Source organism: Mesocricetus auratus, unplaced genomic scaffold, assembly GCF_017639785.1.
Source record: "Mesocricetus auratus isolate SY011 unplaced genomic scaffold, BCM_Maur_2.0 Super-Scaffold_100676, whole genome shotgun sequence".
Classification (NCBI taxonomy): Eukaryota; Metazoa; Chordata; class Mammalia; order Rodentia; family Cricetidae; genus Mesocricetus; species Mesocricetus auratus.
Window position 1 is genome coordinate 104,570,520 of NW_024429266.1, and position 16,479 is coordinate 104,586,998.

At 42.0% G+C, this 16,479-nt stretch overlaps 1 protein-coding gene across 1 annotated transcript in view; it reads right to left on the reverse strand.

The window, feature by feature from the left end:
* Positions 1-16,270, reverse strand: part of LOC121137010 (5-formyltetrahydrofolate cyclo-ligase-like) — a 35,758-nt gene extending 19,488 nt beyond the window's left edge. Inside the window, exon 1 of the mRNA XM_040738769.1 lies at positions 16,048-16,270. Coding sequence (XP_040594703.1) covers positions 16,048-16,255 — 208 coding nt within the window. The 5' untranslated portion in view covers positions 16,256-16,270. The remainder of the gene's footprint in view (positions 1-16,047) is intronic.
* Between the last annotated feature and the right edge of the window lie 209 nt (positions 16,271-16,479).

The following is a 16,479-nucleotide window of genomic DNA, read 5'->3' on the forward strand; positions in this document are numbered from 1 at the left end:
GGGATGATGGTTCCTAGTATGATGGGAGAGTTACGGTGGGCCATCATGTCTACCTTCCCCTACCGATGCCAGTGATGCAGAATGCCCAGGTGTTCCCTAGATTTTTCACAACTAATAGAGAGTTGGGGCTTGCCTTTTTGCCTTTAGATCCTCAGATACAGAGTTTTCAGGACTTTTGATTGGAAAGGGGCATTAGGCAACAGTCTGAGTGAGGGACAGAGCTATGGATCATCTGATTGGTCCTCCTCCAATGTTAAGTATACCCCTTTTAAGAGAACTAATTATTCAGCTGCCCTTTATTTGGGTTGTGAGTAATGATACCTTAGGTAAGAATCAGAAAGAAATAAATTGCTCTGCTTAGAATTGTTTTTATGCATTATGCTGGGATGCTATTAAGCACCCTTTTGCTTTGGTAATGCGCATGCCTCGATTTGTTCCAGTTCCTGTTGAGACGCCAAGTAATTTGAGTTTGTTTAGGGAAAAGCGAGATTTTTGGGATCTCTGCTATTATTGTGGGCCTGATAGCCACCGCCGCGGTTACTGCTTCGGTTACCGCCTCGGCCCTTGCACTTTCTGCCACTGTGCAGACAACTCAAACCATTAATGAACTATAGGCCACTGTGACCATGGTCCTAGATAAACAGGCCACTGCCAATTCTCAGATACAAGGAGGCCTGATGTTGGTAAACCAACAGATTAATTTGGTTCAGGAACAATTGGATATATTGTGGCAGATGGCCCAATTGGGATGTGAACAAAAGTTGCCTGGCCTTTGTGTCACTTCAGTACAATATGAGAATTTTACAAGAGCAGCTAACCTGTCACAAGCTCTGTCTCAACATTTATTACAGAATTGGACTTTTGAGTTTGAGCAGACACTCCGTGAGTTGAGAATGGCGATCCTGCAAGTGAATTCGAAGCATCTGGATCTTTCTCTGATGGAAGGCCTCTCCTCCTGGATTTCATCTGCATTTTCTTATTTTAAGGAATGGGTGGGGGTAGGATCATTTAGCCTAGTTCTCTGCTGTGGAATAGTGTTGATGCTTTGGATGGTGTGTAAGCTCAGAGCCCAAACAAAAGAGACAAAGTGGTGGTGGCACAAGCACTTGCTGCCTTAGAACACGGAGCCTCCCCTGACATTTGGTTAACCATGTTAAAGCAATAGGTCGCTGGCCTCCCAGCTCTTGCACCCCACGAGGCTAGTCTCATTGCACGGGATAGAGTGGGTAGGCTTCAGCAGCCCAAGGAGTTGCAAGGCTAAGCACTGCACAGGAGAGGTCTGCGGTATAACGACTTTCTCCTGGGAGATAAGTCATCTTGCATGAAGGTTCTATGTCATGATCTCCTTCCCCCAGAAAACGACATCGGACTGGTCAGGGCTCTCTCTGGGGATAAGACCCTGGAGAGGAGCTTTGTACATGTTCCGAATTTGCACATGGGGATTTGACCTCTATCTCCACTCCAAAGTTGTGGGTGTCCTATTGCTTCAAAAATAAATGAATAGGGGGAGATGTGAGGAGCCGCCCTCGCTATCGCTATTGCCGTTAGAAGATGGCGCTGACATCTGCTGTCAGTTGGAGTTAACCGTTAGAAGATGGCGCTGACATCTGCTGTCAGTTGGAGTTAACCGTTTAAGCTGTGCCTCTCCCGTGGCGTCATCTGGGGTGATGTGCAAACCACCAATCCCGGCTCTACACGTCTCACTCGGAGCTCCTAGGCTTATATAAGGGGCTGGGTTTCTTAGCTTGGGGTCTCCCTCTAAGAAGCTGATCATCTATCTCTCAAGATGCATTAAAGCTTTACTGCAGAAGGATCTGAGTGTTCTGCGTCATTCTTGCTGGCGAGACGGTAGCGCGGGACAGTTTCCCACAGAGGCCTGTTCCCTATGAAAGGTAGAAGATTGCCTTGGATGGGCTCTAGCTGACTCACACTTGAGTGATTCCCACTGCACTATTAATTGACTAAGGGACGTAGAAAAGTGAACAAAGTCACTGCTTCAGACTAATACTTCTGTGAAACACTGACATCTGCTGGACTTGGAGAAGAGTATGCAATTCATCTAAGACACAATCGTGAAAACTAAAATTCCCATACCGCGCTTTGAAAACAGTTCAGCAAGGATACACATCTTACGCTATCAAAGCTTCAGTGTTTATTTTCACCAAACTTGAGAAGTAATTTAAGATTGTAATAATTTTTGAAATTCTTTCAGAGACTCCTGATCCTATTTGAAAATTAGAGTCTATGCTGCTATGATTTGCTATAAAATAGAAGTAATCACTTTAAAATATAAGAATAACCAGCTGTGATGCACATGTGTAATCACAACCGAAAAACTAACACACACACACACACACACACACACACACACACACACACACCACTTTATCTCCCTCTCGCTTCCTCTCACTGAATGTACACACATCCCTTATATAAAAAGGAGGAAATCCACATAAAATAGTAATAAGTATAAACTGGTTAAAATACATTTAACAATACACTAATGAAAATGTGTAGAAGCAAGGTTAAGGGGACATGGACACGTGGAGAGTACTATGCTAAAAATTCTGTTGACTCTTTGGACCTACTTTTCCCTTTATCTTATCAGCCAGTAATTCTGAGGTTCATTGTACCTCAGAAACCATTTTATTTACAAAAGAAAAAAAAAGTTTCTGACAGGGGACCAAATATACCAAAACATCTTTACTTACTCTCTAAATTCTTTGAATACTGAAAAGTTAACTTTAAAGATTTATTTTACAATTTTTGATTTTGTGTGGGTATGTGCATGTGAGTACAGATGCCTGTGTAGGCCAGCAGAGGGAGCTGGACCCTTTGGAGCTGGAACTGCCTGAAACTGAACCTGGAAACTGAGCTCAGGTCTTCTACAAGAGTAATACCTGCTCTTAACACAGAGTCATCTTTCTAGACCTGGAATAATGTAACTTTAAAAACCACCAGAATGTTTACACAGCTATCCTAATACATTAAGGGCAACTCTCCATTTGGATGTCCATGTCCATACTTGGGGGTGGGTTATCATTTTCCTAAGTGAGTCTGTTTGTTTATGACTTCCTTCCCCTTCTTCCTCTCCGCCCTACTCTCTCAATATTAGTGCTTAACTGTATATTAAAAACTTTTCTAATAAACTCCAACTCTGTTTCAAACTGTTCATCCTCTAAATCGTATGTGTGATGAAGTCAAGAGTACTGGCTTCACTGGAGTGGAGATCTCTGAGAATAAATCCTCAGGCAGAGCCACAACAAGGCTGTGTCTTCTTCCTCCTGTGGCTGCTGCCAGTTTAGGTGATGTCATTTATAAGCCCAGAATAAAATTCTCCTGAATATACAGCCATAAAGCTTACTTTGTCCCCTAGAGAAAACACGCAGGGTTTTTTGCAAGTGACAGAACTCTGGCTGATAGGAACTGTTGTCTACTGACACAATATCATCCTATAATCTGTATAAAAATAAATAAATAACCGAAAAGTCCTGAATCCCCTTATTTTTAGGTTTGTTATAGTTAAAGCCAATGAGATGTAAGGATTTCCAGAAAAGCTTCTTGCAGTAGGGGCAGCTAACATTCACTCTTTGCCATCAGCTCTGTTTTCCTTCTTGCTCACTACAGATATGATGGCTGGACCTGCAGAAGCCATTGCACAAGTAGGAAAGTGCTGCCAAGAAAATGGTAGCCCACACTCTCTTCAACCTTAAACTGAGAGGCCAATGTCAACAATCACATGCCATTGAAATTCTATTCTCATTGCATAAAAACATGTAATAAATAAGCCCCTTCCATGTTTAAACTGTGCTTTACAAGATTACTGTTTTTATACTCCAATGCCATTACTAACCAGACTGCAGCAATCAACTATATTAACCTGCAAAGAAATTTTTAATAAATTCCAAAAGTTCTAAAGTATTTGTGACAATATTCTCTTACTCAAGGGGAATACATAAGAAAATGTTTAGGACATTTAATAATGTTCAATACTGTTTGGGTCAATGAAACACTTAATACTATTAAGATAAATCAGATAACAATGAGATCAAAACATTTTATATCAAAATGTTAACTATTATTACCTTTGTATTAATATACAGGGAGGAATGAAAATAAATGAATAAGGAATCAGGAAATAATTACAGACTAATATCAAGGTAATAACAAAGACAAAACTATTGATTGCTTGAATGATTTGTAAGAAGAGTAGGTAATGCACAGATAATAAGGAGATGAAGGGGAAAAGCAAGGAGTTGAGGAAAACATAGGGACAAAGGAGATAGTAAGAGAGAGAACAGGAAAGGAAAGGATGATCCCTGGGGAGGGAAGAAGAGCTGGGCATCACCTGTGCCCTCCACATCCCTGTCCACATGAGGAATTTCTTATAGTCCCTGGCCCTGGCTCTGAATGCTCAAGGCCTGTGTTTCCCTCAGCTAATCCCTGACCAGTCCTTTCTTCCTTCACCTCACCTTTACCAACGCTGATACTCCCCAGCCCACCTATCCACTGGACACTTGGCCCTCTACATCCTTAACCCCTCAGCGTACTGACCAGCAAGAAGTTAAGAAACTAAATCTATTGAACAAAGCACAGATGTTTTCAATGTTCTATAGAGTTAGTCCAGCCAAACTGGAGGTTGAATGATACCTTCACAGGGTCACATATCAGATATTTTACATATCAGACATTTATATTATGGTTCATAACAGTAGAAAAATTATATTTATGAAATAGCAACAAAAATAACTTATGGTTGGGGGAAACCACCACACAAGAGGAACTGTATTAAAGGGTTGAAGAGTTAGGAAGGTTCAGAACCACTGAGTTAGGTATCATTAATTGCTTGCCTATCATACCATGTTAGGAATAAAACCCAGCTGTGACTTTACCAGAAGAAGAGATCATTCAATAAACGCCATATACAGTTAGTACTTCATGACAACAACTAATATTCTTTTTTAAAAAATATTGAGCTGGTACCCCAGTTAGAAGAGTGCTTGCCTGGTATGCATGAAGACAAGACCTGAGTTTGATCCCCAGAATGGCATAAACAAGGAATAGTTGTACACACCTGAAATCAAAGTGTTTTCTAGGTAGAAACAAAGAATCAGAAATCCATAAGGTTAAGGCTACAACAATGGTTGGGATTTGAGCGGGACCTGGGCAGAGTGGTTCTCAGCCAGTCTCAGCTCTGGAAGCTGATGCTTAAGATTATAAGTACAGGGCCAATCTGGACAATATGGCAAGTTCAAGACTAGGGTAGGTTATATAGACTCTATTTCCCACTCCCCACAAACGAAAGATGAAAGCCTCCAGCAGTCAGAGAAAAAAGGTGACATTCAGTCGAGGTAAGCAGATGAATGAAGGCAGACACCTTCCCCAAAACTAAGGATGGGGGAAATATAAAACCCCTCTTTTCTTCTTCCTTGCCATAGAATCTAGAGTTATTTTCTAGGCAATGAAAACGACTTCCATAGGTAGAGTGATGCTATGTGGTTGAGGTAAGGTGCCATTTGCAGGAATATTTAAAGAAAAGCATATAGAGTAGGCTTCAGTACCCCATGGAAAAGAATCAGTATCTGTTAAGATCATCAGAGGTGAAGGCAAACTTTAATTTACTGACATTTCATTACTTTAAAAATCTCGCTTGCTGGATGTCAGCCTAGTTCCAGGCTCAGTGAGGGACCACGGCAAAGCAGTAAGGAAGCAATAGAGTAGGACAGGCAACACACTCCCTTGGCTTCTACTCCAACACATGATACACACACCTGTCCACACACATACCACACATATGCACTGCATACAAATACATTACAAAGAAAATCCTGGTAATACTTGATAATTGGATGGTTAAGAAGGAGAGACAAGGGTAATTTTATGGGTACAAGCTAGCTACAAACAGAAATACAATAAAAAGAATACATTTAGAAATGTAGAATTAAGGCGTGGTGGGACATCTTGCTGTTTAACACAAAGCTGAACAGGACAGCTCAAAGAAGAGGAACTATGACAACATGCAAGCAAAACCTGCCTCTGTGAGAACAACAGGCCAGTTAACGCCACTACTATGGGAACTAGGTCTCCACCACACTGCTCACACACATTCAGTCATTCTCAGCCTGTGGGTAGTGACCCCCTTTAGGGTCAAATGACCCTTTCACAGGGTTGGCATATCAGATATTTATATTACAGTTCATAAAATAGCAAAGTTACGACCCATCCCCCCCATCTTCGGGGCCGCTCCCGGCTTCTAGAAGAGCCGCCCACACAGGAAAGAGATCAGCCCCTCCAAGACCCCAACCCAGCCAGCCCAGCTTCAGGTGAGATTGGGTCCCCGGCTGGGACCATCCGCCCATCACCCATCCCCCTCCATCTTCGGGGCCTCTCCCGGCTTCCAGAAGAGCCACCCACACAGGAAAGAGATCAGCCCCTCCAAGACCCCAACCCAGCCAGCCCAGCTTCAGGTGAGATTGGCTCCCCGACTGGGACCACCCGCCCATCACCCATCCCCCTCCACCTTCGGGGCCGCTCCCGGCTTCCAGAAGAGCCGCCCACACAGGAAAGAGATCAGCCCCTCCAAGACCCCAACCCAGCGAGCCCAGCTTCAGGTGAGATTGGGTCCCGGCTGGGACCACCCGCCCATCACCCATCCCCCTCCATCTTCGGGGCTGCTCCCGGCTTCCAGAAGAACCGCCCACACAGGCCCCTCCAAGACCCCAACCCAGCGAGCCCAGCTTCAGGTGAGATTGGGTCCCCGGCTGGGACCACCCGCCCATCACCCATCCCCCCATCTTCGGGGCCTCTCCCGGCTTCTAGAAGAGCTGCCCACACAGGAAAGAGATCAGCCCCTCCAAGACCCCAACCCAGCGAGCCCAGCTTCAGGTGAGATTGGGTCCCCGGCTGGGACCACCCGCCAATCACCCATCCCCCTCCATCTTCGGGGCTGCTCCCGGCTTCCAGAAGAACCGCCCACACAGGCCCCTCCAAGACCCCAACCCAGCCAGCCCAGCTTCAGGTGAGATTGGGTCCCCGGCTGAGACCACCCGCCCATCACCCATCCCCCTCCATCTTCGGGGCCGCTCCCGGCTTCCAGAAGAGCTGCCCACACAGGAAAGAGATCAGCGCCTCCAAGACTCCAACCCAGCCAGCCCAGCTTCAGAAGAGCCGCCCACACAGGAAAGAGATCAGCCCCTCCAAGACCCCAACCCAGTGAGCCAGCTTCAGGAAAGAGATCAGCCCCTCCAAGACCCCAACCCCAGCGAGGCCAGCTTCAGCTTCAGCTGCAGTAAGGAAGGAGACCAGTGGAAACAGAAAGCCCCCACCAGCACCCACTGGAAGAAGAGATGGGAAGAAGACAGAATAAGAGATCACTCAGCAATAGAAACACCAACACGACCCCACCAGAATCTAGGGATCCAACACCAGCAAGACCTGAAAAGCACTACATAGATGAAGAAGAGGAGACAGACCTTAAAAATTATTTCATGAAGATGATGGAGAGCCTCAAAGAAGAAATGAGGAAATCCCTTAAAGAAATAGAAGAAAAAACAAACAAAAAATCCATGAAATGGGGGAAAAATTTCAAGAAATAAACAAATCTCTCAAGGAATCTAAAGAGCACCAAGAAAAAACAACCAAGAAAATTAAGGAAACAGCTCAAACAGTTGAAGGATTGAAAGCTGAAATAGAAACGATAAAGAAAACACAGAATGAAGGGATGCTGGAAATAGAAAAGCTCGGTAAACGGTCTGGAATTACAGATGCAAGCATCACCAATAGAATACAAGAGATAGAAGAGAGAATCTCAGGTGTTGAAGACTCATTAGAGGACATAGCATCGTCAACCAAAGAAAATCTCAAAACCAACAAATCCTTAACACAAAATATTCAGGAAATATGGGACACCGTGAAGAAGCCAAACCTGAGAATAATAGGTATAGAAGAAGGTGAAGAACTTCAACTTAAAGGTACAGAAAACATATTCAACAAAATCATAGAAGAAAACTTCCCTAACCTAAAGAAAGATATGCCTATGAAAGTACAAGAATCTTACAGAACACCAAATAGGCTTTACCAGAAAAAGAAGTCACCTCGCCATATAATAATCAAAACATCAAACCTACAGAGCAAAGAGAAAATATTAAGAGCAGCTAAAGAAAAAGGCCAAGTAACATATAAAGGCAGACCTATCCGAATTACACCTGACTTCTCAATGGAAACGATGAAAGCCAGAAGATCCTGGTCAGATATCCTACAAACGCTAAGGGAACAAGGATGCCAGCCCAGACTACTATATCCAGCAAAGCTCTCAATTACCATAGATGGAGAAAACAAAATATTCCATGACAAAGCCAGATTTAAACAATACGTATCCATGAATCCAGCTCTACAGAAAATGCTAGAAGGAAAACCTAGAGCCAAGGAAGATAACTACATTCACAAAGACACAGGCAATATAGAATCATACTTTACAAAACACTAAAAGAAAAAGGGAGGAGAAACTACACAAAATAACTTCACTAACAATAAATCAAGCGCAAACAAGGATCACCAATCAATGGTCATTAATATCCCTCAATGTCAATGGCCTCAACTTACCTATAAAAAGACACAGACTAGCAGAATGGATACGAAGACAGAACCCTTCCTTCTGCTGCATACAAGAAACACATCTCAACACCAAAGACAGACATTATCTCAGAGTAAAGGGCTGGGAAAAGATCTTCCAATCAAACGGCCCCAAGAAACAAGCGGGCGTAGCAATCCTAATATCTAACAAATTAGGCTTCAAATTAAAATCAATCAAAAGAGATGAAGAAGGGCACTTCATTTTCATCAAAGGAAAAATACATCAAGACGAAGTCTCGATTTTAAATATCTACGCCCCAAATACAAAGGTACCTACATTCGTGAAAGAAACATTACTAAAGCTCAAAATGCACATAAAATCTCACACACTAATAGTAGGAGACTTCAACACTCCGCTCTCACCGCTAGATAGGACCTCCAGACAGAAACTTAACAAAGAAACAAAAGAATTAATAGAAGTTATGACCCAACTGGGTTTAACAGACATCTATAGAACATTCCACCCAAATACAAAGGGATATACCTTCTTCTCGGCACCACATGGAACCTTCTCTAAAATTGACCACATAATAGGAAACATAGCAAATCTCCACAGATACAAAAAAATTGGAATAACCCCCTGCATCTTATCAGACCACCATGCATTAACATTAGAATTCAACAATAACACAAATCGCAGAAACCCTACAAACTCATGGAGATTGAACAATGCACAATTGCACCATCCCTGGGTAAAGGAACAAATAAAAAAAGAAATTAAAGACTTCCTCGATTTCAATGAGAATGAAGACACAACATACACAAACTTATGGGACACTTTGAAAGCAGTGCTGAGAGGAAAGTGTATAGCACTAAGTGCCCACATGAAAAAACTGGAGAACAGTCATACTAGAGAATTAATAGCACAGCTGAATGTCTAGAACAAAAAGAAGCAAACTCCCCCAGGAGGAGCAGACGCCAGAAAATAATCAAATTGAGGGCTGAAATCAATCAAGTAGAAACCAGGAAAACACTGAGAAGAATCAATGAAACAAAGAGTTGGTTCTTTGAGAAAATCAACAAAATAGACAAACCTCTGTCCAAACTAACCAAAAGACAGAGAGAGAACATGCTAATTAACCAAATCAGGGATGAGAAAGGGGACATAACAACGGACTCTGAGGAAATCAAGAGAATCATCAGGGCATACTTTGAAAATCTGTACTCCACAAAATTTGAAAATTTAAAGGAAATGGACAATTTCCTGGACAGATATCACTTGCCAAAACTAAATCAAGAACAGATAAATAATCTAAACAGACCTATAACCCCTAATGAAATAGAAGCAGTCATCAAAAGTCTCCCAAACAAAAAAAGCCCAGGCCCAGATGGCTTCAGTGCAGAATTCTACCAGAAATTCAAAGAAGAGCTCATTCCAATACTCGTCAAAGTATTCCACACTATAGAAGCAGGAGGCTCACTGCCAAACTCTTTCTACGAGGCTACAATTACCTTGATACCCAAGCCACACAAAGACACAACTAAGAAAGAGAACTATAGACCAATTTCCCTCATGAACATTGATGCAAAAATACTCAATAAAATACTTGCAAACCGGATTCAAGAACACATCAGAAAAATCATCCACCATGATCAAGTAGGCTTCATTCCAGGAATGCAGGAATGGTTCAACAATAGAAAATCTATCAATGTAATCCACCATATTAACAATCTGCGAAAGAAAAACCACATGATCATCTCACTAGATGCTGAAAAAGCCTTTGACAAAATCCAGCACCCCTTCATGATAAAGGTCCTAGAGAGATCAGGGATAACAGGAACGTACCTGAATATAATAAAAGCAATATACAGTAAACCAACAGCTAACATCAAACTAAATGGAGAGAAACTCAAAGCAATTCCTCTAAAATCAGGAACAAGACAAGGCTGTCCACTCTCTCCATATCTCTTCAATATTGTACTTGAAGTTCTAGCTACAGCAATAAGACAACAAAAGGAGATAAAGGGGATACAAATAGGAAAAGAAGAAGTCAAACTTTCATTATTTGCAGATGATATGATAGTTTACATAAGTGACCCAAAAAACTCCGCAAGGTTACTCCTAGAGCTGATAAACACCTTCAGCAATGTGGCAGGATACAAGGTAAACTCAAAAAATCAGTGGCCCTATTATATACAGATGATGAAGTGACTGAGAAAGAAATCAGAGAAACATCACCTTTTACAATAGCCAAAAACAGCATCAAATATCTGGGGATAATGTTAACCAAGGAAGTGAAAGACCTGTATATCAAGAACTTTGTGTCTTTGAAGAAAGAAATCAAAGAAGATACCAGAAAATGGAAAGATCTCCCATGCTCTTGGATTGGTAGGATCAACATAATAAAAATGGCAATCTTGCCAAAAGCAGTCTATAGATTCAATGCAATCCCTATCAAAATTCCATCACAATTCTTCAAGGACCTGGAAAGAACATTAATCAACTTTATATGGAAAAACAAAAGGCCCAGGATAGCCAAAACATCCCTATACAATAAAGGAACTTCAGAAGGCATCACCATACCTGACTTCAAGCTCTATTATAGAGCTATAGTCCTGAAAACAGCTTGGTATTGGCACAAAAATAGGCAGGTAGACCAATGGAACCGAATCGAAAGCCCTAATTTTAACCCACACACCTATGAACACCTGACTTTTGACAAAGAAGCTAAAACTGTACAGTGGAAAAAAGAAAGCATCTTCAACAAATGGTGCTGGCATAACTGGGTACTGGTATGCAGAAGACTGCAGATAGATCCATGTTTATCGCCTTGTACAAAACTTAAGTCCAAATGGATCAAAGATCTCAACATACATCCAGCCACATTGAAACTTTTAGAAGAGAAAGTGGGAGATACTCTTCAACGAGTTGGTACAGGAGACCACTTCCTAAACATAACACCAGTGGCACAGGCACTAAGATCAACAATTAACAAATGGGACCTTCTGAAACTAAAAAGCTTCTGTAAGGCAAAGGACACAATCAAAAAGACAAAAAGGCAGGCCACAGAATGGGAAAAGATATTCACTAACCGTACATCTGACAGAGGGCTAATCTCCAAAATTTACAAAGAACTCAAGAAACAAGTCTCCAAAACACCAAAGGATCCACTTGAAAGGTGGGGTACAGAGCTAAATAGAGAATTCTCAGTAGAGGAGGCTAAAATGGCCAAGAGACACTTAAGAAAGTGCTCAACATCCTTAGCCATCAGGGAAATGCAAATCAAAACAACTCTGAGATACCATCTTACTCCTGTCAGAATGTCAAAAACACCGAAGACAATTTATGCTGGAGGGGATGTGGAGAGAGAGGAACACTCCTCCACTGCTGGTGGGAATGCCAACTCATACAGCCTCTTTGGAAATCAGTATGGAGATTCCTCAGGAAAATGGGAATTAATCTACCACTAGACCCATCAATTCCACTCTTAGGCATTTATCCAAATGAGGCAGGTTCATACAACAAGGGCATCTGCTCCACTATGTTCATAGCAGCATTGTTTGTAATAGCCAGAACCTGGAAGCAACCTAGATGCCCCTCAACTGAAGAGTGGATAGAGAAAATGTGGTACATTTACACAATGGAGTATTACTCAGCAGAAAAAAACAATGGAATCTTGAAATTCGCAGGGAAATGGATAGCACTGGAAGAAACCATCCTGAGTGAGGTAACCCAGTCGCAAAAAGACAAACATGGTATGTACTCACTCATATATGGATTTTAGATATGGATCAGGATAGTGCCAGTCTGCACTTCCATAGATAGAGAGTCTGGGAAACAGGAAAGAACCTAAAAGATATGCATATATGCATAGTACCCAAGAGAAGAGGATGGAGACAAGATCCTCTGAATGGATGGGGAACAGGGCGAGGGGGGTAGTGGGACCTGGGAAGAATAGAAGGGGTAAAGAGGAAGGGAGTTGGTCATGGGGGAACAGGAAGTTGAGGGGGTGGGGGTAGAATAGGGGGAAGAGGGAATCATAGGATCGAAGACAGATCAGGCACCAGAGTGACCTCGAGTGATCTAAAGGTATAACATCAATTGGCAAGCTAAGCAATAGTGGAAGGACCACCTCGAATGCCCATTCCTGATAATGAACTTGATGTCTATAACTATCCGGGAGCCTTCATCCTGGGACTGATGGAAGCAGAGGCAAACACACAACTAAGCACTGAACTGAACCCAAGGAACCCAGTGACAGAGAGAGAGGAATGATGAGCAAATTGGCAAAGAATGGGCTGGCAAAACCAGCAGAGACAGCTGATCTGAACAGGGGAGTGCTCTTGGACCCCAGACCGACAGGGGGGAGGCCAGAATGGGACTGATCTGGACCCCCCAAATGTGAGTGTCAGTGAGAAGGCCTGGACAACCTATGGGGCTCTGAGCTGTGGATCAGTGTCTATCCCTGGTATACAATCTGTCTTCATGTGCCTATAGCACAAAGAGAGATGCTCTCTCAGCCTGGACTCTTAGGGGAGTGCCTTGACCCTACCAAGAGTAAAATGATAGACTCTAGACATCCCCTATATGGAAGGATTTGGCAATAGGGTGGGAGGGAGGGTGGAAGGGGAGTGCGGGAGGAGGGGAGGGAGAGGGAACTGGGATTGACATGTAAAACAAGCTATTTAAAATTAAAAAAAAAGAAAAAAAAAGAAAAAAATTGGCAAAGCATACATAAAATGAATAAAAATATAATTAAAAAAATAGCAAAGTTACAATTATGAAGCAGCAATGGAAATAATTCTATGGTTGGGGTCAGCACACCATGAGGAACTTCATTAGGAAGGTGACAACATTGGATTAAGTGCTTAATAAATAGTTACCAGACAGATGGCTATGTAGGTCTATAACCATTGAAGGCTGAGGCAGGTGGATTGTGAATTCAAGGCCAGCCTGGGCTGCACAGTGAAGTAACTTCTGTCTTAGTTGGAGTTTCTATTGCTGCGAAGAGACACCATGACCACAGCAACTCTTATAAAGGAGGCTTACACTTCCAGAGGTTCAGTCCATATCATTATGGTAGAACATGGCAGCACACAGGCAGATGTGGTGCTGAAGAGGTAGCTGAGAGTTCTACATCTTGCACAGGCAATAGAAAGTGGTCTGAGACATGGGTGTGGGGCCTGAGCATATATGAGATCTCAAAGCCCACGTCTACAGTGACGCAGTTCCTCCAATAAGGCCACACCTACTCCAACAAAGTCACACCTCCTAACAGTGCCACTCCCTTTAGGGGGCACTTTCTTTCAAATCACCACACCATCTCAAATAAATAAATAAATAAATAAATAAGATAGAACATTTTCAAATTTTTTGTGATACAATTCAAATTTCTTTGATCTACTGTTAAGGATATCATGACTTTGTGGTATTTTTTTCTTGCAAGTATTCTATAATAAAGTTCTCAATATATATCATATATCATAATATATAATATATATTATATATATTATACACAAAGACATCGATGAAACCCATGCCCACAGTTTTCACCATAATTTTGTAGGTTCTACACAGTCCTAGTAAAGAAGGAAATGGGACAAATAAATGTGAATTACTCTCAATGAACTGATTCTGCCTCACCCAAAGCACTGAGCTGCTCAACCTTGAGGAGTAGAGTCAAAGACCTTGCCCTTGATGGGGCCTCTTTAATTACTGTAAAGTGTCACAGTGGAGCACTGTAAAATCATTGCAGCCACCTATTTAAGTTGTGTCTTGGGTACTCTTACACAGACATGAATTCTTAAGAGTCTCAAAAAAAATTCAAACAGTAAAACTATCACTAAAAGTTATAGGCAATAGTCTGTTCTCTGGGACCTCAGAAATGGCTAATAGTATAGGAGAGTTTGACTTTTGACATTATCTTATCCATTCTCTTTTGTTCCAGAACAGCACATGTCGCTCTCACTTCAGCCCCACAATTCAGCTCAGTGACTGAGGAGGGCTGGAGAGGTGGCTGTAGGTCCTTTCCCTGAACAAAGAAAATCAGTCAGAAATGATCATGTTCAACCCAGGCCTGAGCCAGTAAATCAATTCCATGTCTAGCCATAGTGGTTAATTCAGAGATGACCAATAGGGGCAATGAGATTTAGGACCAGAATTTTATTGAGACTGTTAGAAACGTGCTCTTTTCTGCTAGAATTTCCAGCAGAAAAGGTGATGTCTAAGTCCAAGCTGCCATGGGCCATAGCAGACACAAAGCCATCACAGATACGAAGAGAATCACAACAAAGACAAACTGACTCCTAAGGACACTAACCCAGAGACATTTAAGACCAGTTGTTCTGTGCAGTCTTCAGTTTCTGTACCAGTATTATCCCAGTTGTGCTTAAGCCAAATTGATTAAGGTTTAATAGGACTATAAATTCTCAATGGAAGGACTCCCAGTTGATCAAATTGTCTAGGCAGGTGTCACCTTAAATCCAGTAAAGATTTAAAAAACAGCCCCTCTATTTCATTTACAAGCTGGGTTATTATGTGAAACAAGAATGCCTTACGTGAACTTGTCATTGCAACTGAGGGCACACAAGCTTACTGCCTTCTAAACTGAGATAACGTAAGCCAACCAGGAAGATGCATAGACCACAAAGGCTGTGGCAAAGACAATCTGAGCTCCAGTCAGCTGGTCTCAGGCCCTGTGAAGCTTGACTGATGCTTTAGCACCAAACTCGCTGCATTCTAAACTGCTGAAGCAAGTGAAACTGCACCCGGAGGATGTGATGTTAGGAGGTAAGGAACAACGAGCCTGCCTGCTCAGACATTTCCTCCAACAACAGCAGGGATCTCTATCTCATACCACGACTGAGAGAATCTACAGTGTCATACTCCATTCCACTGCAACTTGGATTGCAAGTGTCATGGGAGCAAAAGCCACCAAGGCCACAAACATGGTGTGAATAAAGAGCAGAGGATGAAAGTGAATAAACAGGTATTGAGAACGCACATTTTTCAAGACCAACCCCTGAACTTAAATGTTTTCAATACTCAATATCTTTTTATTTAATACTTACATTTGATATATAGTACAAGTTGGGATACTTCACTAGTACAAAATTGCTGTCTTCTCAGATACAGTGTGAGTCCTTATCTTCCTATACATACAATAGATATGACATAAAATAGATGAAACTATCTGGGAGAAGTCAGAGAGGTAGTGTATGCCTATGGGCTCAGCACTGAAGAGGCAGGAGTTTGAGAGGTGGAAGCCAGACTTGACTACATAGTGAGACCCTGTCTTACACACACATACACACAGGGTGTGAGGAGTTGGCAAGGAAAATATCTGATGAAATTACCAAACATTCAAAGACATTAATTCTCCCAAACTAGCCAAGCCTGACCACACTTAGCATCCAAAATCAGATGAAATAGGATGCATCTAGGTAAGTGTTCTGAGGTGAGAAATGATGCCTTACCAGTGGACAAGGCCTCCTCCCGAACATCTCCCTCAGCGGGTTGATGAATATTCCAGGATGTTTTGGGAAGTAAAGAGATCTCTTCAGGTGATGTTAATCTCACCATGTCCATGTGATTACTCTGGAACTGGTACCGAGGGAAGAAGCAGATCTTGCCTTGTTTGAAAATGCCCTTGATAATCTCTTCTGTCTCAATTTCATCTTGCATGCTGAAAAAGATGGAAATTCTTTTGGAATTTTGATACCGACTGTGAGCAATCACCTAAGTGGGAAATGATGACAATTATAATTTTTTTTCGGATTTTTTTTGTTTTGTTTTGTTTTGTTTTTTGCCAATGTTTTTTTCCTTGTTTTATTTTTTTTTTAATTTTATTTTCCAGTTTAAATTTGGATAAGAAACAAGGTTGCTTCACAAGTCAGTTCCAGGTCCCT